Source organism: Balaenoptera physalus (genome assembly GCF_965194825.1).
Source record: "Balaenoptera physalus genome assembly, chromosome: 1".
Lineage (NCBI taxonomy): Eukaryota > Metazoa > Chordata > Mammalia > Artiodactyla > Balaenopteridae > Balaenoptera > Balaenoptera physalus.
Genome location: NC_138882.1, coordinates 114432603 through 114460052, shown reverse-complemented (window position 1 = coordinate 114460052; position 27450 = coordinate 114432603). Strand labels below are relative to the sequence as shown.

The 27450-nt window shown below is 34.2% G+C and overlaps 2 protein-coding genes and 1 long non-coding RNA gene across 10 annotated transcripts in view; 2 read left to right on the top strand and 1 right to left on the bottom strand.

The window, feature by feature from the left end:
• Positions 1–156: 156 nt before the first annotated feature.
• On the bottom strand, positions 157–27366 carry TMED5 (transmembrane p24 trafficking protein 5). Of its 3 annotated transcripts, none has more exons than XM_082409533.1 (5): positions 26925–27054; positions 26503–26622; positions 21703–21800; positions 15958–16141; positions 157–13590 (listed from the first exon to the last, which is right to left on the bottom strand). In XM_082409533.1, the coding sequence occupies exons 2-5, from the start codon at positions 26548–26550 to the stop codon at positions 13372–13374; spliced, it is 549 nt and encodes a 182-aa protein (XP_082265659.1). In that variant the 5' UTR covers positions 26551–26622; positions 26925–27054; the 3' UTR covers positions 157–13371. The 3 variants fall into 3 exon arrangements, with proteins under 3 accessions (XP_082265659.1, XP_082265658.1, XP_082265660.1); XM_082409534.1 differs by lacking the exon at positions 26503–26622 and adding an exon at positions 13980–14034 and having other exon boundaries at positions 13396–13590; positions 26925–27366; XM_082409532.1 differs by lacking the exon at positions 26503–26622 and having other exon boundaries at positions 26925–27341.
• Positions 16213–21550, top strand: LOC309636587. The gene is made up of 2 exons (XR_014250087.1): positions 16213–18001; positions 18318–21550. It is a non-coding gene; the product is annotated as an uncharacterized lncRNA (long non-coding RNA).
• CCDC18 (coiled-coil domain containing 18) overlaps positions 26646–27450 on the top strand; it is a 127196-nt gene continuing 126391 nt past the window's right edge. For 5 of the 6 annotated variants that reach the window (XM_082476251.1, XM_082476254.1, XM_082476255.1 and 2 more), the window contains exon 1: positions 27312–27430. The gene's annotated coding sequence lies outside the window, so the exon portion shown is untranslated. Of the gene's footprint in view, positions 26863–27311; positions 27431–27450 lie in introns of those variants that run through there. The other variant, XM_082476249.1, reaches the window with a different exon arrangement.

Below are 27450 nucleotides of genomic sequence, written 5' to 3'. Positions count from 1 at the left end.
TAGCACAGGGAGCTCTATTTCACTTCACTGTACAGTAGAAACTAACACAACATTGTAAAACAACTATACCCCAATAAAAAAAAATTAATTAATTAAAATAGTGATTTCATTTGAGAAAAAGTAAATGGCTTTTTTATATTTGTTCATTACTCAAAACGAGGGTTTTTTTGTTTTTTTACTATTTAACATTTTATTGATTGAAACGTTTATGATCATAAGTTTCATCAGGTTTTCTATTATCAAACACACAATTAAGATAGTTTTTCAACTGTCATTGAATAATTGAACATAGAAAATAAAAATCTTTCATTTGCAGGTACTTAGAGTTGGAAAAATTCTTCATCATTCTGTATTCCATCTTGTGTGACATACAAGGCTTTGTCTGTTCATCTAGGTATTTAAAGCCCTGATTGTGAAGACTCTAATTGGTTGTAGAATCCATGGCAAAATAGGGTTGCAATAAAAGCCATATATTCCTATGTAGCTGAGGCAGAGCCACAACTACCATAATGACTAAATTTCAAATTTTCCACTATTTTCTAGCTTTTCATTGCAGAAAATGCATTTATTGGAGTAAGTTTGGCCATTGGTTGTAAGATTGGATCCATTTCTCTGGTGCAAAAATGTAATTGATCTGTGTATACATTACAGTCTGGCATTTTGCACGTGTCTCCTGAAGATGCAAAAGCAGTTCCAGAATAAAGAGGAAATGGCAAGGCAATGATGAAAATAACTTTGATCTATGATGAGAAGAGAGGCATTTTATCAAGTCTTTTTAAAACTAAGGAAGTGTCATTGTTCTTGAGATGAAGTCTTCACCTGGCACCTTAGTCCTATTCCATATCCTTGTTTTGGTCATCTGACTCTTCACAGTAGTTCCTTGGAGATAGCTGAGAGGCTGTATCCTGGACTTCAGTCCTCAGTAGGTCCACCGAATAAAACATAATTCTCAACTTTTAGGTTGTGCACTTTTTTTTCAATCAACATCCTTGTTTTGAGTAATGAACAAGTTTTTGTTTTTCATGCTTCCTATTTTAGGAGATTTTTTGAAATCTTGACTCCTGCATAAGTGAGGTAAGACTGTAATACAGGCTAGAGTAGGTTAATTATTTTGTGGCTCTCTGATTGATCTTCAGATTGTCTTAAGATAGTAAAAACTGCATACCCCCCCACAAAAAAAAAATCAATGGACTTGTTATAGATATGCTCTTGGGTTCTGGAAGAGATTTGGTGATAAAGGGCTGCAGGAATCAAAACTGTTCCTCCATAAAACTAGATGAGCCAATAGGCTTTTCCTTTCCAACAAGGTGTTAAGAGTTGGCTCTTGCCATCTGTGCATTATGGGAAAGAGAAAATACGTTTTTTGTCTAGTTTGGACTTGTCATATAAGAACAGTATTATTTTAGAGAATAGCAAATTGACATGGTGTTATTACATGCACATATTTAATAGTCACAAAAGTGGTCTAAAGGAATAGAAAGGAGATAGTATTTCAGTCAGAGCAATAATTCCATACTAATTCTCATGACTTTATAGGTTAAATGAATACAAGAATTGAATAGTAGTAATTTAACTTTTTACTACTTTAAATGCTGAAATTATGTGATTACAATTAAACTTTAAAATGTCAAGCTTCAGAGGATCATAATTTCTAAGAAAATAGTTGTTTTACTAAATTTATGTAATTGTATGTCAGCTAAATTTGGTTTGTTTTATTTTCTTGGCTAAATAAGTCAGGAAAATGTATAAAATTAAGTTACCTATGCTGTTTATTGCCTTTATGTAGAAGGTATAATTTAAAATGTCTCAGTAGGGTCAAACTCTTGATTTTTTTGAAATAATTTTTTTAAATTTGAAAATATTTAAAAAATAAGTTTGTACTTAAAAAGTAGTACTTAATGTAAGACTCAGTGTTTTAAAATATAATTTACATTTATTTGGGGGCCCTTTCTAGAGAAACTGTGTTGTTAGCCTTGTTATAATAAAATTTTATCTGCTAATTGAAAATGCCAGTGTCATAGATAAGCAGATTAACAAAGTGTGGAATTACTTATATTTTGAATTTGATGGCTTTGTTATTGTTTTAGGATCATTGAAATCAGTTTTGTGTTACTTAAGCACACTCTGACTTAGAAAAGCAAAAGTTAGATAACTTAGAAACATGATATAAGAGTTAAAGGGTAGTGCTGGATTAAATTTTTTTGATAGAGAATAAACAAAATATTGACCCATACCTAATATTGTTACATTGAAATTTTGAACCTTCACCATTAAGAACATAAAGATTTATATTGTAATGAAAATAACCTCATAAAACAAAACTTCATCTATTCATCATGATTATTGAGAATTGGCATGAATTTTTTAAATTATAGTATATGTAGGTATAACTTTGGTTTTACATCTTTTAAAATTGTATACTCTTAACATAAGACATTTCATATTGAGAGGTTGCCCTAAACTCAGTTTAAGGTAAGCCACTGCTTATCTACCATATAATAAGTTTAGGTAAAATCCGGTTTTAGTTAAATAAAATTCAAAACCTCTTTATTTCTTAAGAACTTCATTATTGCACTTATTTTTGAAGATAAAAAATATATTTTTCTGGATGTTTAAAAACTATATATATTGGTTTCCTAGAGCTGCCATAAAAAATTACCACAAACTTGGCATAAAACAAAAGCAATTTATCTCTCATGGTTCTAGAGGTTAGAAGTCTGAACTCAAGGTGGTGACAAGGTTGGTTCTTCTGGAACCTCTGATGGAGAATCTATTCTATGCCTCTCTCTTAGCTTCTGGTAGGCAGCAGTCCTTGACATTCCTTGGCTGTACACTTATCATTCCATTTAATGCCTTCAATTTATACAACCTTAGTCTGTATCAAATCTCCCTCTCCTTTCTCTTATAAAGACACCAGTAATTGGATTAAGGCCCCACACCAAATCCAAGATGATCTTATCTCAAGATCCTTAACTTAAATACATCTACAAAGCCCTGTTTCCAAATAAGTTCACATTCACATGTACTTGAAGTTCAGACTTCTATCTTCTGGGGGACTTGATTCAACCTACTTCAGTATTATTGCAGGATTTTTTTTGTATGCCTCAGTTCCTGAAAATGGTTTTTCAAACCATTTTGTATTATTGTTTATTTAAATGCAGCAATTATATTTTGATTACCTGTGAGTTGCTTGTAAGAGAAAAATGAAGTATTAGGAGTCCTTCTCTGAATTCTTAAATTGCGGAGGATGCAAACATAAATAGAACTAAATTTGAGTTGAAGTATGTTAGGTACTATGGAATATTGGTACAGAGTTCCATAGGAAGAGTAAATCTAAGAGAGGCATTAGGGAAGGACTTATTGAAGGGAATCTCATTTGAATTTGGCTCTGAAGGATGATAGGATTTTTTAAAAATTTATTTTGTTCAAGTATAGTTGGTTTACAACATTGTGTTAATTTCTGCTGTAAAGTAATTCAGTTATATATTCTTTTTCATATTCTTTTCCATTAAGGTTTATTACAGGATACTGAATATAGTTCCCTGTGCTGTGCAGTAGGACCTTGTTGTTTATCCATTCTATATATAATAGCTTGGATCTGCTAATCCCAGACTCCCAATCCATCCCTCCTCCAAGGATGATAGGATTTTGATGGGCAAAAATAGGGTAGGATAAGAAACAGCATAAATAAATTCAAGGAGATGGAATTTTAGTGGGGGTGGGGTGGGAGTTCAATGAGCATACTTTAGAGAATGGTACAGTCTTGGGGAGTTTAGGATATAAACATGAGAATTAAGCAATGTTTGGAAACAGCATATGACTACAGGTATCCAAATATGTGCTATATTGCTGGAGAAATGAGATTAATTTGGTGTAATATTTCTTAGGTTGTACCTTGAAGGATGGGTTAAATAGAGGCTAAGGGAAAGAAAAGCTAAGTTCAAAACGAGGGAACAGGGTAAGAATAGGCCTGGAGTTGAGAATGAACATCTCACTCAATATTTGAGGGCCTACTGTTTTCTAAGACACTACCAGGAGGAACATGTGAAGTAGATACAGTTATCTCTTCCTCTTTGCTGGAAAGCTTAGAACGTATATGTTTACCTATTTAAAGTGTCAAGAGTGGCAAGAGCATTTAAGAGAAGGGAGAGAGTACTTTTGCCTGGGGCCTGGCTGTGGAGTACGTTTGGGAAAAGGAATTATTAGGGAAGACTTCATAAAGGAATTTAAACTGGACCATGAGTGATCAGGATTTGTAGAGAAGGGAACACACGAGGGCATTCCACAGTACAGGAATGGTAAGCAAAGGCATTAAGCCCACGCACAGAAAAGATAGTAGAATTTGGGTAGTGTGTGACAGTGGAGGCTGGAAATGATCTGAATTCTGATAGGACTGCTATGCTAAGGTGTGGTTTACAATTAATTTGGCACTGGGATGTAGGATGAATTAGAGGGAAATATGAGGTACAAAGCCAGCTAGGGCTAATCTAAATATAGGTAAATCTTTTTTTTGTTGTTTTTTTAACTGTGTCTTTTAAAAAAAAAATTGTATTTATTTGGTTGCGCCGGGTCTTAGTTGCGGCAGGCGGGCTTCTTAGTTGTGGCTCGCGGGTTTCTTAGTTGGGGCAGGCTGACTTCTTAGTTGTGGCATGCAGACTCTTAGTTGCAGCATGCATGTGGGGTCTAGTTCCCTGATCAGGGGTCGAACCCGGGCCCCCTACATTGGGAGCGCAGAGTCTTAACCACGGTGCCACCAAGGAAGTCCCTAAATCTAGGTAAATCTGAGGTAGTAGAAGCAGTGGGGATGTTGGGAATACTTACGAGAGAGGTTAGAGAGATTAGTTGACAGTACTTGACTGAGCAGGTCATGGGTCTTTAAGTTTTGAGGCCCTGGGAGGCTAGTTATGTCATTAAATAGAGCAGCCCTGTTCAGAGAGCAGTAAGGAAGATAGGCTTGATTGGAAGAAAAGGTTGATGCTTGGAAGTAGTGAAATAAGTAAAGAAGTGGAGTAGGATGGGATTATGGAACAAGACTATTTTTTAACAGTTGTTGCTTCTGCCAGGCATTTCCCAGAAGCTTCTGCTCTTTATTATTAAACATTTGCTCATCACCATTCTTCAAGCAAAGACCTGGAACATTCAGATTTCTTCATGATGGTACTGTGGCAGGTATGCTGAAAATTTTCAATAAAAATGTGTCTTACCTGCTATCATAGAATAAAAATAATAATTAGAGCAGATTTAAGGTTTTAGTTGAACAAAGGAAGTATTTGGTATTTTGAAACAATACCTACGTAGTGAGAAACCATTGTGTTGTTTTATTTAAAAGCTTATTCTGAAGCAAAAGCACTTGGAAATGTTTTCAAGAGAATACTTTCTGGGGCTTTCCAGATGGATACTCTATACTGGGGATTCAAAAGTCCATGCTTCTGAATAGTGTTGCACAAAAAACAGGTTGTAATAAAAATCAAAGAAATACTGAAAAAAGACTAATGTGAATGTAGTTTGAGTTTTAAAAAGAATGAGGTAAAGTCTCTGTTCTGGGAAGGAAACAGAGTCAGTAATATTGATACTTACAATATTTATAAGGTATTCAGAGTAGTGAGTAAAAATGTCAGATGGTTTTCTTGGCTAACTCTGCAAAGCAGCCTTAAAATATTTGAGGTAGTTACTGAAAGTGACCTCTTTAAGAAATTATACTTGTGTTTTTGGTATTGAGAAATATAAATTTAGGTGTAGAAAATGACAAGCATTTGCTATAGTCTAGTAGTAGTAATAATTGAAAACTAGTTAAATATAACAGTCAACAGGCAGTTCATTCCCTTCATAAGGAAGCTGCAGTATTCTCCAATTATAGATTTTCTTGTAATAGAAATTACATCTGGGGTTTAAAGTACTCCTTTTCTTCATCTAAATCTGACTTGGAGGAAATAATGCTAATTTGTTTATCATGTATTGCTTTTCTGCTTACTTTCACGTTGTGTATTAGCTGGCAACAAAAAGAATTAGTGAAGTGATTCTAAGAAAATGAAGATGTGGTTTAGAAGAAAGGGGCAATGATTGGGAGGCATGGAGGTAGTAGATGAGAAAAACAGAGGAGGAAATCTTTATCAACTCTGTTATTTTTTTCCCCAAGTGAAAAAGTTTTACTGTTTTCAACTATGATACAAAAATATTTCAGTGAAAATTCAGATAACACAAAACTTATAGTTCTGAAACTCCTCCAAGTTCTACAATCCAGAGATAATGGTATATAAGCCTTAGCCTTCAAGACTTTTTATCTGTTTCTGTTTTTACTTAAAGAGGATCGTTCATGTTGTTTTGAAACTTCACTTTTTACTTAATAAAGAGTGTGCCTCATCTTTGCATCAGCAAATACTGTGTTCTAGGCATTGTGCTGGGTGCAGTGGATAGAATAGACATGTTCTCTGCCTTTAGAAATTAGAGTCTTGTGGAGGGTTTTTATACGTTAATTCTGATACGGTGTGAAGAGTGATTTGAAAGGGAAGTGTAGAGGGTGCACATAAGAGGGACGCAACATAAATTTGAGGAATCTGGCAAAACTTGAAGCAATGAATGACAGCTGACTTGGAAAAATGAGTAGCTGATAATTCCTGAATACTAACTAGTCTTCCTCCCCAGGTAAACCATCAACTCTTTAAAGGCATATTCTTTGCTTTTCTATTCTCCAAAGTACAGGATATAGTAATGCTCAAATTTTTCATATTCTAAAGTATTAAACCTTGCCTTGGGTATATTGTAATGTATGTAATTTGTATTAGAGGCTATGGGGATATAAAAGTATTGCATCCTGGTCTTCCCTTGGGTGCCAGAAAGGAAATATATTATCAAAGGAGAGTAAGGAGCCAAATGCATAATGTTTTCTAGCATTTCCCTGTTCCTCATTCTAAATAAAATGACCTTTTTCATTCTTTACTCCTTTGCTATTTGTCCAAGGGATAGTGAAGTAGTAATTGCCAGCACATTTGTTTTTAAATTTATGTCCCTTTGGCATTTAAGAGTTTACAGTGGTTTATATTATACTTAATAAGTTGCTTCTCAGCTGCATGTCCTGTATATGCCTTAATTCTAAGATCCTTTACAGCAAAAAGACGTTGTTACCTTTATAGGTGAAGGAATCAATCATCCACTGTTTAAGATTTTCCTTATACCTACATGTCATGATTGTCGAGTGAAAAGTTAGCATTTGAAAAAGTCAAGGATAACTTCTCTGTTGAGATTCACATGATGATTTTGCAATATTTGAGAAGTAGGTGTAGTCTTCACATGGCAGTATTCTAATAACCACTTCATTGTAGTATAACCTCTGGATGATATTTTGGAAAATGGAATCGCTCTAAAAAGGAAAAAGGTTGACTTTTGACTCTTTCGTATTTCATGTCAAAACGATCAGGCTCAATTCCTTAAGAGCCTTGAAGAATACAGTGTTTCACATTTCTACCGATAACTAAATTCTTAAGAATTGAACCAATACCTAAAATGACAATTCTTTTTTCAATGAGAATATTTTGCTTTTATTTAACATGAAGTTAAATTATTTTACTTATTCCTGGGCTCATTTAGAAATATGTATTTTACAGCACAGTAATGTCTGTTCCAGGTATAAAATTCACCTGCCTCGTTTTTGTTTTAACTTTTTATTGTGAAATAATTATAGATTCACAAGAAATTGCAAAAAAAAAAAAATGTGCAGGGAGTTCCTGTGTACTCTTCAGTTTCCCCCAATGGCGATATCTTGCAAAGAGTACAATATTAAATCCAGAAAATTGATGTTGGTACAAACCAGAGTTTATTCAGATTTCACCAGTTTTACAAGCACTCATTTGTATGTGTATATAGTTCTGTGAATTTTATAACACGTAGATTTGTGTAACCATCATGAGACTGAATTTTTCCATCCCGAGGCTGCCTTTTTTAGCCACATTCCCTTTCTTTCCTCCATTCCTAACACCTGGCAACCACTAATCCGTTTTCCATCTCTATAATTTTGTTATTTCAAGGATGTTACATAAAAGAAATGGTATAGTGTGTGACCTTTTATGATTTTTTTCCCCCACTAACCATAATTCCTTTGAGGTCTATCCAAATTGTTGCATGTTTCAATTGTTTATTCTTTTTATTGTTGCTCAGTATTCCATAGTATGTACCAAAGTTTAACCATTCACTCTTTAAAGCACATTTGGGTTATTTCCAGGTTTGGGCTATTGCAAATGAAGTTGCTGTGTATAATAACGTGTACAGGTTTTTATTTGAGCACGTTTTCATTTCTCAGGGATGTGTCCAAGTGTATAAGTGCTGTGTTGCATGGTAAGTGCATGTGTAGTTTTATAAGAAACTGCCAAAATATTTTCCAGAGTGACTCTACCATTTTATATCCCACTAGCAATGTAAGAGTGTGATCCAAGTTCTCTTGCATCCTTGCCAGCATTTGGTGTTGTAACTACTTTTTTTTATTTTAGCCTTTCTGGTAGGTGTGTACTGATATCTTACGGTTTTAACTTGAATTATCCTAATCGCTAATGATGTTAAACTTATTTTCATGTGCTTATTTGCCAACCACAAATTTTCTTCAGTGAAATGTCTGTTCATGTCATTTGCTCATTTTCTAATTGAATTTTTTTTTTTTTAACTGTTGGGCTTTGAGAATTCTTTATATATTCTAGTCCTTTTTTGGATATGTGATTTGCATCTATTTTCGCCCCATCAGTAGTTTAATTTTTCATCCCTTAATAGGGTTGTTCATGGAGCAAAAGTTTTACTATTGAGGTGGTCCAATTTATCAGTTTTTCCTTTTATGGGTCATGTATTTGGTGTCAAGTGTGGAACCTCTTTGTCTAGCCCTAAGACCTGAAGATTTTCTCATATTTTTTTCAAAAAGCTTTATCATTTTAACATTTAAGTTCATGTTTTTACCTGTGTTTGTCTCAGTTGCTCCAGCACCATTTGTTTAAAAGGCTGTCTTTTCCCTATTGAATTGCTTTTGCACCTTTGTGAAAAATCAGTTGGACTTGTTTTGGTGTATTCTAGAATGTCTGTTCTGTTGATCTATGTGTCTGTCCCTCCACCAGTACCACACCATGTTGATTACTATAGCTATAAGGTAAGACTTTATATATGTAGACTTTATTCTTTTTCAAAATTGCCTTATTCTTTTGCCTTTCCATTCCATATAAATTTTAGAATAAGCTTGTCCTTGTCTACAAAAAAACCTTGCTGGATTTTGATAAGAATTATGTTAAATTTATAGAACAATTTAGGGAAGAATTGATCTTTTTACTATGTTGAGCCATCCAACCTTTGAACGTGGTATGTTTCTCCATTTATTTAGGTCTTTCTTCTACCAGCCATTTGATAATTTTTATCATACTGATCCTGTACATGTTCTGTTAGATTTATACCTAAGTATGTCATTTTCTTTGGAGTAATTATAAACAGTATTGTGTTTTAAATTTTGTTTCCAATTTGTTTTTTAACACCAAGCAAGAATCCAGCAAAATAGAACTCTACAATGTGTCTTTTGAAACCCTGGCCTTTTCTTTCAGCTTTCTCCTAATCCTTTAAGGATTAGACAGTATTACTTAGTGCTTTTAAAATTGAAATAGGAGTATAAAGTTTAGTTTTGTTAGTCCATCCTTCCATTTTACACCAGATATAGAAGTAATCCCTTTTATGTCTGATCATTATTGCCACTTGAAAACTTCCAAGATTGGGGAGTAGTTGCTTTCTTTATATATAAGGGAATTCATTTCACTGTTGGATAACTGATTCTCATTGTTCATTTTGCTGTTGACTCATGGTCATTGAAGACCTCTAATTTTTTTCCCTGCCCTGCATTTCCCCACCTTTTCTTCTAGATGCAGGGATCTGGCATCCATGATATGCTCATTCTCAGATGATGTCATCTTAGGTGTGGATTCTTTATTGTGTCATTCTCCTACATACACATTAACTGTATATCCATTGTCTAATGACACAAGCCTTCCAGAAGCCCAGACACCTGAAAGTGATGGGCGTGCAGAACCAGAAAGGTGCCTAAGGAATTCTATCAGCTTGTGGGGGAAGAGTGGCTTGTCTAAATGGTATGAAGGAAATCACCAATAATATACCAACCTTCACCAAGCACTAGACTCTCTTAATGCTCTTTTAACTGAGTTTTAAGATGTTACTTAAAATACCTATACAAATGAAGAAATAGGTTCAAAGGAGTTTTGATTTCCCAAGTTCACCCAGTTAGCAAATGGTCCAAGGATAATGTGGACACCAGAATCCCAAATTGCGTGGGTGAAAAATTAAGATTCTGGAGCCAAATTCCAGTCCTAAACAATCAATTTCTTCAGTGGGGTAGAAGACTGGAACAAGCTTATTTAGCTTATTTAGCATCTCAGACTTTCAGAACTGATGATCTTTGCCCCTGTAGTTTGAGCACCTTTTAGTTACAATGCATGTTTGGGCAACAGAAGAATTAAGTACCTATATAAACAGAAATCTAATGCAGGGTAGAATGATATACAATAAAAAGTGCAGAGACATATGGGTTTTCAAATGGAAGGGAGAGCATACTTGGTGAAGATGAAATCAATGAAGGCTTTAAGGATTAGACAGCATTTACAATGGTAGATAAATAAGACATTCTTTGATTGTAATTTTTATTATATATACTCAGCATAGTATTCAATGCTTATTTAATATGGCTGTGTCTGTTCATAATTATAAAGCAATTTGAGCAACACTGTGCATTATTACACTTCAACTGAAAAACCATTACATGCTGAATCAATATCTTTGAAAATTTCAGATAAAGAATTTTCTTTGGGGAGGCACAGAATTATAGGTACTCAATTTTTGTCAATTTTAGGACATAATAATGCTTAAGAAGGATAAACATATGTAACATAAAATTACTTTTCAGTTTATCATTTATTTCAGTGCTATTTCAACCACTTATCCTCTATATCTTGACATTCACATAAAAGAATAGCAATCATTAATGATCCAAATGCAAATCATAGTGAAACTCTAGGCCTCAGTTAAATATTGTAGTATTTTAAAAGTTTATATGATTAAAAACTGAAGACAAAATAAGCTGTTAAGTGATAAATAGTTTACTCAGTTTTAGCATAATTTTAATGTCAAAACAATACTGACATTAAAAAAACCATATGAGGCAGATAAACAATATTCCTTTAGAAATATTAAAGAATTTAGTACAAATTTGCTTACAAATTTTACTTTTTGGTTAATACAGGTAACATGCTTCTTAAATCTCTTCTTTTCACTTTGTCTATAAAAATAAAATTGTCCTCAATATTCTTAAATTCTTTGTTTTCCAAATAAGGCCATTATTATATAGTAAGTTACTGAATCAATGGTTTAAAATCAGTGACACAAATCATATGTAGGTGATGTAACAAATTTATTGTTAGGTAAAGAATCAGTAAGTACAGTAACCAGCCATACGTAAGAGGTAGAATTCTTAATCACAGTTTTATAGAAAAGATGCAGTAGTTTATATCTGTACTGTTTTATTAGCTATAGTACTTTAAGTTTGCTTCTTATTATGAGTGTATCAGAAGGGGAAAAGGGAGGGCTCTTCATAGGCAAAAATCTTATTGGCCCTTGTCTTGCATGTGTTATAGGGGATACTCCTAGACACTTAGGAGCATTTTCTTGACCAATTAAGGTAATCATCATACCTTATCTCATTTTTAAAAAGCTTCAGAGTTGGGAAATCTAAACTTCTTTTCTGAAGAAGAATAGAGGGAAATATATAAGAAGGAGGGAAATACCTCTCTTTTTGTACCACTCTTGAGTGTAAATTATAGATGAAAGCATTCTCTCTGGATATCATTATTGCTTATTAAGAATTCCAGCAGTACTAACCAACAGAGGTTGTTCTATACTCAAGTTTATAAGTTGATTGTTTCTAACTTGTATATGTCATAAACAATATTACAAATGGGTATAACCTAAAAATTCTATTTAATTCATTAAATTATTAGTATTTGAGTAAGACAGGATGGCAGAGACTATAGGGTTATTCACATATTGAGTGTTTAAACGTCTGTGGGTTTCCAATCCTTATTTGAATGTCAATAAATAAAGTGATCAGAAAGGTCACTTTATGAAAGTTGTAATAAAAACTGTAATAAATATTTATACCCAGTAGGGCTTATGTTTTGTAAAATGTACCTGAATACTTAATAAGTGATAATTCAAAACAGAATAAAACAATTATAAAAAAAAAACCCCACAGTTTCTTCCAGTTAACTGGAAATTAATCTCATAATTTATATTAGGATTGAGTCATTATGATGAGCCAATCAGATTCCAAATACTTTATTTATAGTTTAAGTGAACTTTATTTTGATAGGATATTCTCTAAATTCTTTTATATTGAGTTTATTCTTTTCTTACTGATTTTGAGAACACAAAAGTGATATTTACTTACATTAGGTCTAGATCCTTTTAGCAATATTTCCTTCACAACTGCTGGTATTAATGTATTATCCAAGTCAGTAAACACGTTAAAACTAATATAACACTGTTGATAATATAAAAATAAAATGATTTTCCCTCACATTTAATTTTAAAATCTGTATTTTAGTTAAGGATTAGACAGAATGTATCCTTACAGAGACTGAGAGCAATCTTTATTCTTCAAAGAGAAAATCTGTCCTAATTTTAATAAGTATGACTTAGCATTTTTAAGAATTATTCAAAATGTCAGCTTTTGGGAATGTAAGCTAGGTATATAAAACTATTTGCTAATATTTTAAAATGAAATATATTTGATTATAAAAATCCCACATATCTCTTTTTCACAGCTATGCTTCTATTTACATTTAGGAGATACATATGTAAAAAGAGAAAAGTTGAGTCTTTGTCTTCTAAAGATATCCATGATTAGGTAATTCTCAGATGATTTATAACTTAATATATTGAAAAACTTCTACAGTTAATTTGTAATTGCCACATTTACAAAGAAACTCCTGGGTAACAGTCTTTTAAAAACATAGTTCAGTGTTACATTTAGGCCCAAAGTTCATTTATTTAAATCACCTATGACATTTGCAAAATTTTTTCAAACGTAGGAAACTGCCGTTATTAATATGGCTTCATTCATTTATACCTGCAAAATACTTGTTATACACTTAAGTACAACTGGAACAATAGGATTACTTGCACGGATGAAAGTGAAGACTTTCCTTTCACATTAAAATTAATATTTATTTCACACTTATGGTAATGCCTGAAAACGTTTTGCAAACAACTATTAATGGTCTTGACTGTAACAGTTTATTGCATTTTTCTGTCCCTTTTTTTGAATGTTAAGTACTCTACTTTGGAGTTTTAAGTTCTACTTTTCCTCTTATCTTCAAATAGACTCTTCAGCATATATACTTGAATGGCTGACACTACCACCATTACCACTAAATTAACCATAGACCAGAAATTTACTCTATCAAAGTTGCTTTCTTGTATGTTTCGGTCACGAGCTTCAAATGCTCTAAGCAGAGTTTGGATATGACCACTTTTGCTTAGTCTGGACTTGATACTGTTGATGGACTCCTGGAGATAAAAAAAATAATTTTATTGTAAAAGAATGCTCAGTAATTTTAAGTTAATTTAAAAATATGCTTCACAGTACTCTTACTAGTTTAATATCCAAACACAATTTTAATTAAGGGGTGGGTACTACTTAGATTACCTAAAGATCTTTATTATATAAAGTTTATGTAATAGTTCTCATGATGTATTTAAATTATTGTTTATAATTAGTTATTTTAAAAATGAACAAATCTACTGTGAATTGAAAATAAATAATGTGAAAATACATTTGAGTGCTATAGTGCCAGTAATTGTATATACATTATCTTCTTAGCCCTAACAGCCATAAAAAATATAATCTGTTTTTAATACAAAAATGTTCTAAGATCACATTCATAAAACAAGCTTATCAAGATGCATTCTAAGTTGCACATCTTCTGAAAAAACTATTTTTATAGTAGGGTCCTGGTGAGAAGTGATTTAAAAACTATAGGTTTACATGAATATAAGGTAAAGTTGAGATTTGAAATTTGAAAAGTATTGATGGCAAAAATAAGAAAATACTAGAAACAGATTTTCCTGGATAGTCGCCTTGCTTAAAATCCTCATTTAAATGCAAAAAACATACACAAAATTGCAGACTGCTCTGCTAAACCTACAAAACTACAAAATATAATATTTATCATATGGGCACGTTTGTAAAGCAATGGTATATTTTCCAGAAAAATATGGGCTTCAGATCCCCAAATAAAAAGACCATCCATAGTTCTTTTCAATATCATGATGATGATAGTCAAGTATAAAATTATTTATTCAAGTTTGCTGTTGTGATAAAAATTTTGGGGGGGGAGTAAATGAAAAACCTCCTGAAAGACATTTTATTTTTTTTCAAAAAAGACCAAGTATTTTAAGCTATATTTAAATCTGAACTTTCTGGTCATTTTGTTTAATTGTGAATGAAGTCAATCTCTTGAGAATGCAGTGAATTACTAACAAAATTTACAACTACTTCTATTTTGCTCTTGTTGGCAATATAAATTTAAAATGGGAGAATATATTAATATGATTGAGATTTAAAAAATGAGTGAGAAGAAGACTGGACTAGTCGTGAAACTATGGATACATCATTTCCATTTTAAGCCAGTTCCTTACGTATAAAATGGAATGAAAGGGGAAAGGGAGTTTGGAGCTGGACTAATGACTAAGTCTTCTTCTAGTTCTAAAATTCAACTAAGTTTAGTATACATATGAAATGATGAGATCAAAAATTTTCATGGTAAAAATTCATGCCAATTAAGCTTAATCCTTTGTTTGTATTCACAGTAACACCAATGGAGAAGGTAAGAAAACTAACATTTATTGTGTGCCAGACTCTGTTTAAAGCATTTATATACATGCCATATCACATTTCATCCTCACAACAACTCTAGAGGTATTATTCCCAAGGATAATAGGAAAGGTTTCCAAGGCTCAGAGAGCTCAGTCACTAAGGAATTACATATATGATATGATCATTTAATTTTCTGACTTCTTAAGCTAACTGATCTACAGTATGTCTCTTCTTTTATAATTTGATAGTTGCTTTCCTAAGAAACCTCAAAGTGATCAAAATATCATATTATAAAAAAAAAGTTCAGGTTATAAGAGTATTAGAGGTTATATAGTTTCAAACTTGGAATAATCACATTATTTCTCCTGCAGAAAGTTCTATAACACAGGTATATGCGCTATTTATAAATATCACTGAGAATTCTATCATTTTATTACATCTAGCTGTGGCCAAAGGGTAATGATCTTTCTCCCCGTCACTGGCAGTACTATTATTAGCAAGTAGGTTCTTATACATGCACATTTCATTATGCATGTTTATGATAAATAGCGCATAAAGCAATTCAAGCCAAGAAGCCATAATCTAAAAGCTTTTACTCCTAAGTGTAGTGCTAGTTTCTGATAACTGCCAGGTTTGGCTAAGTAATGTTAACAGTGTTCCCAAAATTAAGTAATATCAAATTTCATGTTATAAAAACTATGGTGTGGGAAAAAATGCCTGTACATCTTAAGTGTTTACAAATTACTCAGTTTTATTATATGTGCAAGTTTGCTGCAGATCATTATTACAGTCTTCTGTTTGTGAACATTCTAAGGGAGTTCTGCAGTTAAGAGTCTGTGTTCAAATTCTAGTTCTCTCTCTTTGGTTCTGTGACAGAGACATTACCAAATATCCCTAATCCATAATTTTCCTCATTGGAAAGATGGAGATAATAATCCTCATAGAATTAAGTAAGGATTAGGTGAGATAATGCAGATAAAATGCCTAGCTCAGTGCCTATCACATAGTAAGGTCTCTAGATGTTAGTAATTTTTATTATTTTATTAAACCATACTGACCAGAATGTCTTCCAGTTTCATATCCAGCATATCTGTGCCAGTAATGTATTTCTTCCAGTCCTCTTGTTCTTGCTCCTGTTCTCCCATATTATCCAGGATTAATTCAAAGAAAATAACCTTCTCAGAAATGGTGCTGAATGTATTATCAAAGCAGAACATGTAGTCACCGCCTTCAGTCTCTATCCTATATTAAAAAGAGGACATGTCTTCAGTTATCTGTACTTCCATCTGGGATCAAAGGACAAACTACTGTAAAAGAGAAGGAATAACATGGTTTATAATAATTGGACAGGTTACTGATGGAAAGACTTGCTTAGTATTGAAAGACAATTTAAAATTTCTTGGGAAACCAGCAATCTGGAAATACATATTCAAGTACTTGCAACTTAGATTTGCTTGGCATATACTCAGTAAACTGGGCAAATGAGCTTGACCTAACTTTTGGAAGAAAACAGGATTAAAAACCTAGATACATGATACTTCACAATGAACCTTAATATTTATACATTATTAAAAGTAATTTATAATGAGTTCAATTCACATGGAAATATCACTACAAACCTCCCCTTTGAGATTAATCTATAAAGTGAGTTTTGCTTTGTTTTCAAAAGCAGTGATGGATTGTCCTAAATGCTTTTTTCTAGGCCCCTTTGGATTAAGTACATCTTTGTAATAGTTTACAAAAATTAGGAATGAGTTCAGTGTCCAAGAACCAGAGCTTTACTCGCAGTGGCATTACCTTTACTGCATAAATGCCACTCATAACAACTTATGATCTTGTCTTCACATTAAAGATAATTGACCTGGGAAGAGTTAACTTAGCAAAATAGCTTTCTAATAATATTTTTGTGGAGAGAAACTTAAACAAAATATTGCACAGGCTAATGACATTTACTACTGCTGGCCACAAAAAAGTTCAACCTGTGTTTTAGTTTTCGTTGTAACTATTCACGAAGGTTGGTCTAAATGATTTTGAACTTTCCTTATCTCCAATATGCTAGATCGCTTAAATTTTGGGGCAGCTTATATTATTTCCTACAACCTTCTGAACAACATGTGAGTCTCATCTTTTAAGCCAATCTCCACCCTTTTTTTCCCCTTATTTCTGACTTAACTGTTTTGTTTAAGCATAAGAGATAACTACTCAGCAATGTGATTTGATTTTAGCATATATACGATAAATAAAAATAGCCAATACTTGTATACCTCTTCATAATTTACATACTGCTTTGACACATTTTATCTCTTTTAATCCTTATCATCATATTTGAAAGTAGGCATAATCGACCTTTTCAAGGCGAGTAAAATAAGGTTCACATAGATTAAGATACTTGCCCATGATCACATAGCCTGTTACAGGCATACATGAAGCTTGGATATCTGACTCTCAAGTTAATTGATCTTTCTACAGTACTGCTCAGAGCCTGTCTGTATTCTCTGCAGTCTCCTCAATCATGACAAACCTTTGTCTTTTGAGGATTCATTTAACTTTTGAAAGGAGCCTGAAGCAAACACTGGTATGGATACAGGGGGAACAAAATTAAAAGCAACAAAACAAAATGTTGTGACCATTATGCAATATGACCTAGATGTGGGGCATTTCCTGAGGAAAAATTTCCAGTGTATTCTGATGAATGGCATCACTGATACAGTAAGCGTATAACCACCAAATGTGACTATTCACTTAGACTATGCCTTCTCAATGAGAGGATACTGCCCCCTAGGGGTGAAAACTGGTTCAAGATGGGCAAAAAAAAAAAAAAAAAGCTATAATAGTATCGTGGCCCTCCAAAACTCTATCCTATGACAAAATCTTATTCCTTAGTATTTAATTTTCTCTCATGGGGTTGTCTTGGGCATATCACAAGCAGCATGAGCTCATGGAAGACACACACAATGTGTCCAGGAACGCTGCTACAAAATGCTAGCAAATAGATAGCTGTGATTGGAGGACATTTGATTGGTTGATTGCTTGATCTAGAAGTCATATGACAAGAGGTGGCCTACACATGCCTAATGATGCCACTGGCTCCCTTGTGGGTGTGTGTTTGATCTTCAATCTTTTTTTTTTTTTTTTAAATTTTATTTACTTATTTATTTATTTTTGGCTGTGTTGGGTCTTCGCCTCTGTGCGAGGGCTTTCTCTAGTTGCGGCAAGTGGGGGCCACTCTTCATCGCAGTGCGCGGGCCTCTCCCCATTGCGGCCTCTCTTGTTGCGGAGCACAGGCTCCAGACGCGCAGGCTCAGTAATTGTGGCTCACGGGCCTAGTTGCTCCGCGGCATGTGGGATCTTCCCAGATCAGGGCTTGAACCCGTGTCCCCTGCATTGGCAGGCAGACTCTCAACCACTGCGCCACCAGGGAAGCCCGATCTTCAATCTTTGAGGTGCCTTGCATTATTTTCTATAGCCTTGTGTGATCTTCATCTTTTAAGCCAATCTTGTTTTTCTTCCCCCTATTTGTGACTTACTGTTTTTGTATAAGCATAAGCGATAACTACTCAGCGATGTGATTGGGTTTTAGCGTATATACTATAAATAAAAAGTCAACACTTGTATATTCCTTCATAATTTACACACTGCTTTCATACATTTTATCTCTTTTAATTAAACTTTGCATTTTGGGCGAAGATTTGGATAAAACTAGTTTATATTTTATTATTTAATTTTACAAAGGTTATTCAACCCATCATCAATTATGGCAAACACTGGGGGAAAAAGTCAATAATATTGAATGACTATTGAGTAGCTAAAGTTATTTTCCCACATCAAGCAAAAAGTTAAAAGTTAAGGTCACTAAAAGTACTTTTTAAGAAGTTAATGTAATTTTTTTAATCATTCTACTTTTCTTGAAAAATATTTGGAATGATTTTAAAAATTTTAATTACATTGCTATTATGTATATAAATTGCTAATTTGCATGTGTAATGGACACAATATATGATAAATTATATTAAAAATTATTCAGAAAATATAAAGTTAAATTTAATGTTAATATCTTTTTAATCTAACTTTTAATTTTGTTTAGTCTTAATTTTATTTAACCCAACTTTATTTAGTCATTCTTAACCCTGAATTGGATAAAAAGGGTAAGCTTTGTACCTATTCTTTTTATATGTAAAGCACAGATATACATAGTTTAAAAAAAAGGGGCATGTAGTATATCTTCGGTATTAAAATTTCATGGGGGATGATGAGGAAAAAAATGCCTAAAAAGGTTGTATGGGGACAGGGGTAAAAATGAAAAAAATTTGAGAAGCACTGACTCAGATGTATGAGCTTCAACATGTGTATACAAAAAAAAGATGTTTACTACTTTATAGTCAGTCATTCCTATATTAATTTCTTTCTAAATTTGTGTTGACTACCTTTAGTAGAAAGGAATATTATTACTACAAATGATATAAAATATTATCCAAATAAAAGCATATAGAGTAAATTTTCCTTTCAAGTAGAAAAAGAATTAGCATAAGTAGTCCAAAATTTATAAGTTATGGTGTGAGTTAGGGTAATATTAATTCAGTGGTTTAGAAAAATGCTTTTATATATGACAGTACTGGACAAATAAGTATTAAGCAGTTTAAGGCTCTGTCTGGAGATATTTTTACTAACCCTGACTTCTGGAAGGACAGCATTTGTTTTAAAGATTTAATTTAAGAAAAAAACTGTTCCGGTGGTATAACTGAGATTTTAGTTGCCTTTAAAAAGTTAATATAGCTAAAGATAAATTTTTGTTTAAATCTAATTTTTAGAAAGTAGATTTGTAAATCTGGTGTAGTGATTAAGAGTGAATTGGACTGACTGGTCTTAAATCCTGGCTTTGCTGTTCATTAGCTGTGTAACCTTCAGCAACTTACTTAACTGCTCTATACCTCAATTTCTTCATTGGTAAGATGATAATAATATCATGTACCTCATAGGACTGTGGGGAAGGATAAAAAAAAATTAATACATGTAAAGTGCATATTAGAACCATGACCTGGCACATCAAAAGAACTCGATAAATGTGAACTCTTATAAACTCATTCTTTTCTCCCAATGGTTTAATGAGAGGTAATTCTATGCAAGAAAGCAATAAGATACCTTTTCCCCCTAACAGTTAATTTTAATTTATCTCTAAATGAAAGCAGAAAATTGGAGAGAAATTAAAATTGACAGAAATTCTATACATTTTCTATATTCTGAAATTTAAAGGTGAACTACATTTTTAGTTCTTGTTCATACACCTATCAAAGAGAAAGCATAGTTAATTCTCGTATATCAATCTTAACTGACTTTTTAAATTACCGCTTCTGATTTTATTTATCAATAGTTATGCAGATTTTTTTTAGAGCTCTGTATAGGTAAAACGCCATTTTCAAAAGCACTTAAAAAATTATGGTTGAAACATTTTCCCCACCTCGTTCACTCATACATGTATTCAGTATTTACTGAGTATCAACTACATGGCAGGTACTTTGGTTAACAAAGGCCAATGATTATAAATAGCTAGTACTTACATAGTGCTATGTGCCAGAGATGTTCTAAGCATCGTATGGTAGAAAGCAAGAATTTGGGTTCATCCTGCCTCCTCTTAATAAATGTGTATCACTGCAGACTTACTTAATTTCCCTGAGCCTCCTTGTCTGTAAAATGGGATTGGGGAATCAAAGAATCTATCTCTCACAGTGGGTTGGAATGATTAATTTAGAAGCATATAAAATGCAAAGTCTAGTTTATGGCAAATATTAGACACTCTATATTTGATCTTATTCCTATATACTCACAGTTTAAACACGATAACAATATTGAGTAAACAGTGCTGCAGTAAAATAATAGAATGAAATAAGGAAACACCAGTGAGATATGAAAAAAGAGAAATGAGATATAAGAGATACAATATATGGGCTTTTATCAAACTCTAAACTCAGAGTTATAAAAATTATTTTATTTCTATATGGTTTCCTATGGTCAGATCTTTTACTTTCAGATCTTCTAATTATCTAAAAAGAATGAGGTTCGAGTAAAATAAAAATTTACACACACACACACAAAGATGTATTACTGTACTGCTGTTTTAAGAAAACAATGGGCAAAAATGATATAGCCAGTAGTTCAAGAAACTTTAAGATATATACCTGGAACAGTAACTTATAGTTAAAATAGAATAAGCCTGTGCTAGCCAGAAAGGCAGGTTTAAAATGCCACAATAGATTGAATGCAGTACCTATGGTATACTCATCTCATTAACCAAAGCAAAAAAAAACAAAAAAACTTAGTCAAGATCAAAAGAAAATGCCTAAACAAAAAGATAAGATTGGGCTTCCCTGGTGGCGCAGTGGTTGAGAGTCTGCCTGCCAATGCAGGGGACACAGGATCAAGCCCTGGTCTGGGAAGATCCCACATGCCACGGAGCAACTGGGCCCGTGAGCCACAATTACTGAGCCTGTGCGTCTGGAGCCTGTGCGCTCCACAACAAGAGAGGCCGTGACAGTGAGAGGCCCGCGCACCGCGATGAAGAGTGGCCCCCGCTTGCCACAACTAGAGAAAGCCCTTGCACAGAAACTAAGACCCAACACAGCCATAAATTTAAAAAAAATTAATTAAAAAAGATAAGATTAATGGATGACAGTTTAAGATAGATCACTAACAAGGACTGTTTAAAATGTTCATATGGAATCATTTAATGCTAACATTTAGTATCAAATGTGCTAATTTTCCTGTGCCCACTGGTATTCAGATCAAGGAACCCAACTAAGATTACTTACGTGTGAACTCCATCTGATTTTCTTTGTTCAAAAACTAAGGTTCTTCCTTTTGGAGAGGCAAGATGGAAATCAATATCTAATCCTGCTCCATCTAAAACCTGTAGGAAGGCATAGAAGAGAAGAGCACATTTTACGAATTCTAAAAATAAAAAGCTATATTAAGTAGATCATATGATGAGAAGATTTCATTTCTAAACCTAGAGGGGTAAGAAAGTCAACAGACTCATGTTAGGGCTAGAAAGGAGCAGAAAGACCATTTGGTTCAATTCCATTCATTTTTGGAACTTGTCTCTTTCTTGCCAATTCCTGTTGCCATCACTTAAATTTATGTCTTATGGGTATTACTGAAATAATCTTCTTAAAACAGATGCCCTGTAGAGTAGAAACACAGAAGGTAGTTCAATTGGTAGACGCTTTTCCTTGGGCAATTTAGGGCTTGCTATGTAACTTTTCTGAGTTTGTTTCCTCCTCAATAAAATAATAACTAGCTATTTCTTAGCCTGGAACTCAAGGCCTCTATGATCTGATTCTAACTGACTTTTTCAAGCAATACCTATTATTTCCCAATATGAACTATATATTCCAAGCAGGCCATTTACTTATTGGCCAAAGAATAAGTACAGGAAACAGGAAAGAACCTGTTCCTTTACAATCTCAAAATGTCCCGATGATGATGATGATGATGATGATGATGATGATGATGACAGCAGCCAACAATTACAGTTTATGCCACACATTGTTTTAAGTGCTTTATGTGGATTTATTCCTCACAACAACTCTAAAAGGAAGGTTCTATTATTGTTTTCATTTTAGCCAAAAAAAAAACAAAACAAACACCCCCCCCAAAAAAAACCCCACAAAAAACTGAGGCACAGAGAAGGTTGCCTAAGGTGATATGGTAAATAAGTGGCATGGTCAAAATTTGAACTCAGCAATCTGCCTTCAAAGGCTACTCTTTTTCTTATATAACACCATTTTATTTTTCTTGGTGGCTTTAATGGAATGATAGATTACCTATTCTTGTGCTGTACTTACTGATCAACAGAACTGGTTTCAAATGGCTAGCTAAATATACATAGTTCTTTTTCTTCTTTAAATCCCAATGAAATGAAGAAAACATAACGATATAAATAATCTATAACAACACTGGAAATCTAGGAAAGCTGTTAACAGATTTGAAGACTAAGAAATTTCTGGAAGATATTCCACTGAGCAAAGAATACATCTAGCTACCAATTTATATCAATTGCAAAATTCTCAAAACATACTAGAGACACACCAAGTATTTGTTGAAATTGATGCCCTCTTTTTCATGTTATTGGTTCTTCTCAGAGGATCAAATTCTGAAAAAATGTAAACAGACTTAAAAATATGTTTTATCAGATAAATGTAATATACATCCTCAGAGAAATTCAAGAATGTAAAAATCTACAGAAAATGAAGATGCTGATATGAAAAAGTTCTTAGAAAAACCAAAAATGTGATTGCCCAAATAAAGCCTTAGCGAATGTAATGACAGCAGAATGGACATGGATGGAGACTAAAAATCAGAGAACTAAAAGGAGCCAAGGAATTCTCAGAACAAGGTGAAAAAGTATAGATGAAAAGTATGAGGGAAATGGTAAGACCTTTATGAAGGACAGAGCTAAAGATTTCAAATACCCACCTAATAAAGCATTTCAAAAAGAGAGAACCAAGAGAAATGGAGAGGAAGTTATCAAATAAGAGAATAAAAATTCCTGCTCCAAAAGATAAAAATCTTTAGACTGCAAGAGTCTAATAGATGTGAAGCAGGATAAATGAAAAAAGATCCAAAAATCCTAATGACTTTTCCAAAGGATTTAAAAAGAACAACCTAGAAACTTCCAAAGAGTAGTAGTAGAGAACTACAAAATAACAAGAACTGGGATGGCATCAGCATTCTCGCCTGTACACTAGATGTAAAAAAACACAAGGGAGCCATGTCTTCAATTTTTCCAAGTAAAACAATTATATTTACTGAAGAGAAAGCAAAAGGTAAAGCCATTTTCAGATATCCAAGGACTCAAAGTGTTCTGAAAGAATTACTCAAGGTTCTCCTCCAAAAACCAAAAACCATATCCATTAAATCAAATAGTAAGTGATATGACAAAACTAAGCAACGACTTGAGTAAAACAAAAGATATTATTGGTAGTGACTGTGAGGCTTAATGAAATCATTAAAAATGGTATTTACAAATACAGAAGCTAATTTTAAAATATACAAAATACCTATTTAGAATATAAAATAAAACAATACCATAAATCTAAAACTAAACTTCCCAGTGACTTCAATGGATCATGATGGACGAGTCCCACTTTCACCTTTCTGTCATAGTCTTTCAGTCCCTCAAAGGTATTCTTCAGTCTTCTTCCTCAAAGCCTTGGATTGCCACATGCTGTGCTTTTTATCCATCACTTGCTCCACCCCCTTATCCCTAGTAAGCCTGATTCTTCTACAGATCTGAACTCCACCTCCTCTGGGATGTCTTCTCTCAATTCCTACTGTGAAATCAAGTCCTTCTATTAAACACTCTCATAGCTTATGCACTTAGCTTCATAGCACTTATTAGAGTTCTAATATCACACTTATTTGTGTAATAATTTGATTAATGTCTATCCCCTTAACTAGACTGCATAAGTGCACCGACTATATTTTTACTCACCATTGTATCTGCAGTATCTAGCATAAAGCTTACACAAATTAAGCACTCAATAATGATTTAAAAATTTAAATGAATGATCTATTCATAAGATATATATATTGACACTTCAAAATTTCAAGAACTTAATATATTGTGGGGCTGGTCAATTATCCTAAAAGTGTCCTCTTAAACCCAAAAAGTGTGAAATGGTTAAAATTTTTCGATATGTCACAGTAAGCCAAGGGCAATGTCTAGAAAGTCTGTTCCCTGACATTTTAAAAACTAAGACAAAACCCAGTAGCTTGTAGTTATTAGAAAATTAATCACAGAGTTGGAAAATGCAGACAAAGGGTTGAAGATGATCTCTATCCTTTAAACCCTTCTAACATTGTCTAGGACTACAGACATTTAATGATTTTACTTCTTTCCTCAATCAAAACAAATTGTTTAGGCAGAATGCTTTAGGGGAATAGTCCCTTTGAGTGATGAAAGATGCAAAGTATAAAGCTAAGCCATACCACCTATATAACTCTAGAAGTGTAAATGTAAAAAAACTAACATATTGAACATTTACTATGTGTCAGGGATGGTACATGAACACTTATTAACTAATTGTTTCAAATCAACTCTTACTATTATTATCTCTATTTTAAAAGTATGGGGTTAAGTAACTTGTTCAAGATCACACAGGTAGTAAGTGCCAGAGTCAGGATTTCAGCCCAGGCATTTTTTTTCTACAGTTGGAGCTCTCAATCATAAGAGGTCAGTAGTTTAAAATAGATTTCTTTCCTAATACCTCAGTAAATACTGATGAATTTTGAACAATAAAAATTGTTTTCTTATCTAGACTATTTCTCTAACCCCGTTTGGTTTCCTTACCTCTAATTTTGCCCTCTTTAAATCCATCTTCCACACTGTAAAACATTTTTGACGGTTACCACACTGCTTAATCTTCAGTGGCCCTTATACAGACAAAGGTCAAAGCTACTCAGCATGGCACACAAGCTAAGATTCATGATCCACGATCCAGCCTCCTGACCTCTCCAACCTCTTCTTCTTCTACTCCCACCCTAGACTTTATAGTCTTAAAGGTCCACCGAAAACTCAGCACTTCTAGCATCCACTACATATTGCCCACTGCTAGAACACTAACACTATGCATTTTCAGAACTGTCTATTCATTCTGATCCTTTTCCTGAAATGCCCCTTCTTCCTGGCATTCCTGTTTCACCTAAGCATCTTTCCAGATTCCAATTTATTTTCTCCAGGAATTCTTTTCTGATACCCCAGAGAAGAAGCCCTCCTCCAACAGCATTTAACCGTACTTTATTGAAATTAGTTGTTTATGAGCCAGTAACCTTTAAATATTAAGATCCTTGAAAAGGGTTCTTTCTGTTGTTTGTCCCTTCCCCCGTGTCCTCGTCTCCACTCCTCCATTACTGGCACATGGTAACTGTTCAGTAAATGAACTTTTGAACTGGACTGGAAATCAAGAAATGCTGAGCTCCTGCCTCAGTGTTGCTCATTAACTGTGTGACTTTAGATACTTTACTCTCTATGCTTACCTTATGCATCTATAAATAATCTAATTCTAAAGTTCCTTCAGAGGAAAATTCTAAATAACTTTATTTTGCTCTATATGTGACAGTACCTGTTATTGAAAAAGATTCTCTACATCAACTATAAAAAATTAACATCTGATTAAAAATTAGGTAACTTGTAAAAAAATTGAGAGATGAACCACACCAAGGCATCTTTTTTTTTTTTTTTTCCAGTGCTACTTAGAAACATCGAAATTTGCTGTATTGGAGCTTACAAGACTTCTTCTAAGAAATTACCCTCTACCAGAATGACCGCATAAATTAAGGGAATTCCCTATAATATTACGCAGATACTAAAAAGAAAACAATGATATGGGAGAAATACTTAGAATGCTGAACGAAAGATTACAAAGTTTTAATATACAGATAGATCTCATTTGGTTTTTAAATAACGGGTATATAACTGAGAAAGAAATGTACCATTAAACACATCAATAGCCCCTTTCAAAATATTCCAAAGTAGGATTTAGTGATAATCACATGGTCACAGTTCAAAAATCCTTAACTGAAGCAATGACAGTATAGATTTACAATACCGGAATTGAGTGAGGGCGGTGGGGGTGATTAAGGCCAAGTGTCATCATCTCGTCCAATGATTAAGGAGAACGTGTATTAGGCCTGTATTGTGAAATTCCCAGTATTGAAGCGTGTACTGGCTAGAAAAGACACAGGTGAATTATGAAACATAGAGAAAAACCACCGACATCACCAGAGCTGGCCTCTTTCCGACCGGAGGAAAGGGGAGGGGTGGGGGTAGTCAATTCCAGGTCCCGCCTAACTTCTCGGTCCCCCACCCTGGGGAGAGCCTCGCCTCGCGTGCTGGCGCGGAGCTGGCCGCTTCCGGGCAGCCCTCGCCTCTTCAGCACCCCGGTCGTCCACAAGAAGTTTCTAAGCCGGTGAGAGGCGACGACGTGCAGCTAGGCTAAAGGAAGGAGGCTGGCTCAACCTCTGCACTTACTTGGTACTCGATCTCCAGCGAGGCCTTCAGGGGCATGGGCTGGTAGAAACACTCCTTCTGGCCGGCCGGAAGAGTGAACGTGAAGTCGCTGTCTAAGGAGGGCGTGAAGCCGACCGCCCCAGGCAGCAGCAGAGAGGCCAAGAGGACCACCGGGAAGGGCAGCCAGATCTTGTCGCCCATCCCTGCCTGGGCGATCTCGGGCTGGAAGAGGCGTGGGAGGCGTGGGTTATAGGCGCCTATGCTCCGCTTTTCCTCCCTGAACTCCTCGTGGTTGGCAGGGGAACCTGGAGCCTGAAGAAACTCCAGGTGAAGGCCGGGGCGGAGGAGCGTTTCTCAGAGGGGAAAACGCCGGCCTACAAAGGGTAGGGACTGAGGGCGGAGCCAGCAGTCCTTTTCCACACCCTCCCGGGTCTTGGCTCCCTCAGGCCCCGCGTGAGCGCGCCCGCTCGACACCCAGACGGCCGCAGCTTCCCATGGCGTCCCTCACACCAATGGGCGTCTTGGCGGTAATTGTGGGAAATGTAGT

What these genes read in the sequence shown, in the direction of transcription:
- TMED5 (XM_082409532.1), bottom strand. Translation starts at nt 27,104, where the DNA reads ATGGGCGACAAGATCTGGCTGCCCTTCCCGGTGGTCCTCTTGGCCTCT. An exon ending in AAATCAGATGGAGTTCACAC is followed by an intron (nt 16,142 to 21,702) that starts GTAAGTAATCTT and finishes TTTTTAATATAG; the next exon opens with GATAGAGACTGAAGGCGGTG. An exon ending in TGAAACTGGAAGACATTCTG is followed by an intron (nt 13,591 to 15,957) that starts GTCAGTATGGTT and finishes TTTTATCTCCAG; the next exon opens with GAGTCCATCAACAGTATCAA.